General features: G+C 40.8%; 1 protein-coding gene across 1 annotated transcript; it reads right to left on the reverse strand.

The window, feature by feature from the left end:
- Window positions 1-771: 771 nt before the first annotated feature.
- LOC133873250 (uncharacterized mitochondrial protein AtMg00810-like) lies at window positions 772-2336 on the reverse strand. The gene is made up of 2 exons (XM_062310978.1): window positions 2281-2336; window positions 772-1807 (listed from the first exon to the last, which is right to left on the reverse strand). The coding sequence occupies exons 1-2, from the start codon at window positions 2334-2336 to the stop codon at window positions 772-774; spliced, it is 1092 nt and encodes a 363-aa protein (XP_062166962.1).
- Window positions 2337-4508: the final 2172 nt, after the last annotated feature.

Raw genomic sequence — 4508 nt, forward strand, 5'->3', positions numbered from 1 at the left:
TTCACTCATATGAAGGAGCGGTCTGATGTTGAGGAACTCACTGAAGCAGTGATGGTGGCATGCTTCCTCTGGCTTCTCCGCAACTCATTTGTTTTTGGGAGGGAGGTGTCTTATCCGTTTCAGGTGGTGCAGTCGGCCAAGGTGGCAGTTTACCTTGTGGTCAACCAGGAGCCACTTTCAGTTCGGCTTCATGAGCAGAGCGCTATGCAATTGGAGCGTCCGGAGGAAGGGCTGCTTAAGATGAACTGGGATGCTGCACTGAGTTTGTCGAAGAAGACTATGGGTGTTGGGGTAGTTCTGCGAGACGAGCATGGTGCTGTCCTGGCTGCCATGGCAAAGGTGGTCCCATACGTTACTAATCCTTTTGTGGCAGAAGCAGTGGCTCTCTGGAGGGTTGTGAGCTTATGTGGATTTTTGGGTCTTCAGCGGGTGGTGTTTGAGGGGTACACGGTGCAGGTTGTGTTTCAGAAAGTAAGCTATTACAGAAGTTGTAAATCAACAACAGAAGATGAAGGACAAAAGATATTTGGAGAGAATTTGAGAATTGCTTTCATTACATAAAAATGAAAAAGAAAACAGAATACAACTTATATACTGTATGATTACAAAGGTAAAAAAAGAAAAAGATCTACTAAGTTACATCTGTAATCCAAAAACAGTCTAGACATTAAACACGTGTTCTAACAAGAAAATACAGCTCATATAAGCACGTGTAAAACATTTATGCTAATCATCTAACTGAACTTGCAAGAGTAACTGTGAAACCCCCCCTCAAGATGAACCGTATATATTTAAGAGGTTCATCTTGGAAGTGATTGCAGAAAACGGAGCAAAGCCAAGAGGCTTAGTGAAAATATCAGCAAGCTGATGATCAGATTTGACATGAAGAGTTCGAATAACACCCTTTTGAATCTGTTCACGAACGAGGTGGCAGTCGATGTCAATATGCTTTGTTCGTTCATGGAAAACGTGGTTGGCAGCAATGTGTAGGGCAGCTTGTGAGTCACAAAAGAGCAAAGCAGAGTGAGGAGAATAAACATGAAGATCCTTAAGCAAAGAGGAAATCCACATGATCTCACAACAAGCCACAGCCATGGCCCTATTCTCAGATTCAGCAGATGACCGAGACACAGTCTGTTGCTTCTTGGACTTCCAAGAAATAAGAGAATCACCAAGGAATAGACAGAAGCTAGTAACCAATCGCCTAGTGTCTGGACAGGCAGCCCAATCAGCATCACAGAAAGATTTCAATTTGAAATCACATTGGGCAGAGAAGAAAAGACCTTGACTGGGAGCAGACTTAACATACCGAAGGACTCTAAGTGCTGCATCCAGATGAGGGTTCCAAGGAGTAGACATAAATTGACTTAATACTTGTACCGAGTAAGCCAAATCAGGTCTAGTAATCGTTAAATAAATCAAGCGACCAACCAGGCGATGATAGACTGAAGGATCATCCAAGAGATCACCTTCAAGCTTTGAAAGTCTAAGGTTACTATCCATAGGAAAATTTACAGGTTTAGATGCAAGTAAACCTGAATCTTCCAAAATTTCCAGAGCATACTTCCTCTGACACACAGAAATTCCAGTGGACTTTCGAGCAACTTCTAAGCCCAGAAAATACTTGAAATCACCCAAATCCTTAAGTTTGAATTTCAGATTCAGTAATTGAATAAAAGATGCAATGTCTGCAGAATTGTTTCCGGCCAATACTATGTCATCAACATAGACAAGAAGAACAATAAAAGAAGTACCAATCTGTCTTGTGAATAGACTATAATCAGATTTGGATTGTAGAAAACCAAGGCTAAGTAAAGTGGAAGAGAATTTAGAGAATTGCTTTCATTACATAAAAATGAAAAAGAAAACAGAATACAACTTATATGCTGTATGATTACAAAGGAAAAGAAAGAAAAAGATCTACTAATGCTCCGTTTGTTTCGGCGTAAAATGATTTCCGGAAAATGATTTCGGTATTTTACGGTGTTTGGTAGGGGCGAAAATAACGGTCAACGAAAATCATTTTCGGTTTGACCGTAAAACCTTCTTTAAGTTTTGGAAAACGATTTACGGTTTTTAAAACCGTAAATCGTTTTCCAAAATTATATTCTTCGTCCTTACACGCACGTTTGATATCTGACTGTCCAAATCCTACAATAGTCGGTCGTTCGAAAATAGGCAGCACCGGTATCCGGCATCATCAAGTCACTGGAATAATGCCGGCGTCGGAATCCGACCACCGGAATCCTGCCGGCTGCCGGAATCCGGCCGCCGGAATACCGCCAGCCGCCGGAATCCGGTTGCCGGAACACCGCCGGCCGTCGGAATCCGGCCATGGATAGAAACCTGCCGGAACCCGGCCTGATCTGACCGGATCCGGCCACTGATCCGGCCGGATCTGGCCGAAATGGCCGGGATTCGGCCGGATCTGGCCCAAATGGACGGAATCCGGCGGGATCTGACCGGATCCGGCTACTGATCCGGCCGGATCTGGCCCAAATGGCCGGAATCCGGCGGGATCTGACCGGATCCGGCCACTGATCCTGCCGAGATCCGGCCAAAATGACCGGATCAGGCCGGATCTGACCGGTCCCGGAGGTGTCCTGCCGGAATCCGGCAATTTTGGCCGGATCCGGCCAAACATGTTCGCCGGATTCCGGCGACGGCGACCGGTCGTCGCCGGATTCCGGCGACAGTTGCATTTTCCCTTTTCGTAATTTTTTCGTGCGAACCAAACGCCGAAAAATATTTTCGAGAAAATAATTTCTTTTGAAATTGATTTCGTCGAAAATATTTTACGACGGAAACCATTTTACGTCGAAACAAACGGAGCATAAGTTACATCTGTAATCCAGAAACAGTCTAGATATTAAACACGTGTTCTAACAAGAAAATACAGCTCATATAAGCATGTGTAAAACATTTATGCTAATCATCTAACTGAACTTGCAAGAGTAACTGTGAAATTGTACGTGCAGGCAATGTGCACAGAATCGCCGGCTTGGAGTTGCTATGCGCAGTTGCTGGAGAACAACCGAGCTTGTTTGCAAAGCTTAAAGTTTTATTCAGTGAAACATGTGTGTCAAGAAGCTAATAAGGTTGCCCGTACTGTTTGGGAAAGTTAGCTGTTAATCGGTCTTTAGATCATGTTTGGATTGGTGAATGTCCTTCCTCAATCCACAATCTTGTTTTAGCCAAGCGAGGCTCTTTCCATTGATTAATGAATACCAGATTATTATCAAAAAAAAAAAAAAGTTACCCTTTGTAAACAAATCATTTGAATAAAACTTTCTTTAACGCCAAACGATATACCATTTTGCATTGTGTACGTAAGCACTGAATTAGTACATTTATTACCACCCATAGGGCCAAAGCCATAAATCTTAATGTGATCATGTTAATTTATTCATTTACTCAATTGTCTCTTCATAATTTGTAAAAGACAATTCTTCCATAATTTTTCTTTTGCAAAAACAGTCTCCTTTCAGTAACAGCTTCCATATTCTCTTTTCGTACATGAATAATCAGATGATTTTAATTTCATTATTCTAATATGTTGTATTTATCACCTTTTTTTAAATAAAAAAAAAAAATTCGGTGCATTGATAAGATGTATTGTGGCTATGGGATCATACCATTTCACCTTTTCATTTACTTTTGCTGAACATAACATGTTAACATAAAAAAATATTTTGAAACCTTTGATCCTAGCCAAAAACTAGAAAGCTAGAAAAGGTCATACTTCCAAAAGTCCCAACTATTAAACAACACTTGCTTGATAAAATTAATGCAAGAAAAAGTCGACTCTTAAGACTCATTTAATTTTATTCCAAGGGTGTCAATACATTCAATTGCATATAAAGGGTTAAAGGCTTTGAAGCCTTGCCTTCAATTTATCAGAGAAAAGAGATGGATATGAAATGTATTAGAAAGGTTATGGTGGTTATCATAGAGTTGCTTCTCCTTATAATGGATAAAATACAAGCTAATAACCTTTCCATCGTTCCTTCAAGTCCCATAATGCTTCCCCATTTTTCTGAACTTGATAAGTCTCGCAAGGGAATGCATCCAAAGGCAGAGCTAACATTGCATAGTTGCCTAACACAAGAACGTAGATATTGTAGGAAAAAAAGACAACTAATTGGTGAAATATTTCGTTATGGCAGGTGTCTCTATACTGCTTTTACATACTGCCTCAAAACTTATGAGGATCCAATTAGTAGTCCTCGCATTAGTCGCTGTGTTGCGGACTGCTTGCGAAAACACAAATTTCCATCAATAGCTGAAACTTGTCTCGAAGAATGTTATCAAAAGCATGTCAAATAAAAACCACCATGATAGGAACCATCAACACCAAGCATGAGCTCTAGTTTCAAATTTGGTAAGGCATTCCCAACTACTCTCTCTATCTCTGTCTTCATGGAAAGGATGCACATTTATTTTCATTTACTGCAAAACATTGATTGCTGTTTCTTCCGCATGTATCTTAATGTGAATTAGGATTTGAT

Source organism: Alnus glutinosa, chromosome 7 (genome assembly GCF_958979055.1).
Source record: "Alnus glutinosa chromosome 7, dhAlnGlut1.1, whole genome shotgun sequence".
NCBI lineage: Eukaryota > Viridiplantae > Streptophyta > Magnoliopsida > Fagales > Betulaceae > Alnus > Alnus glutinosa.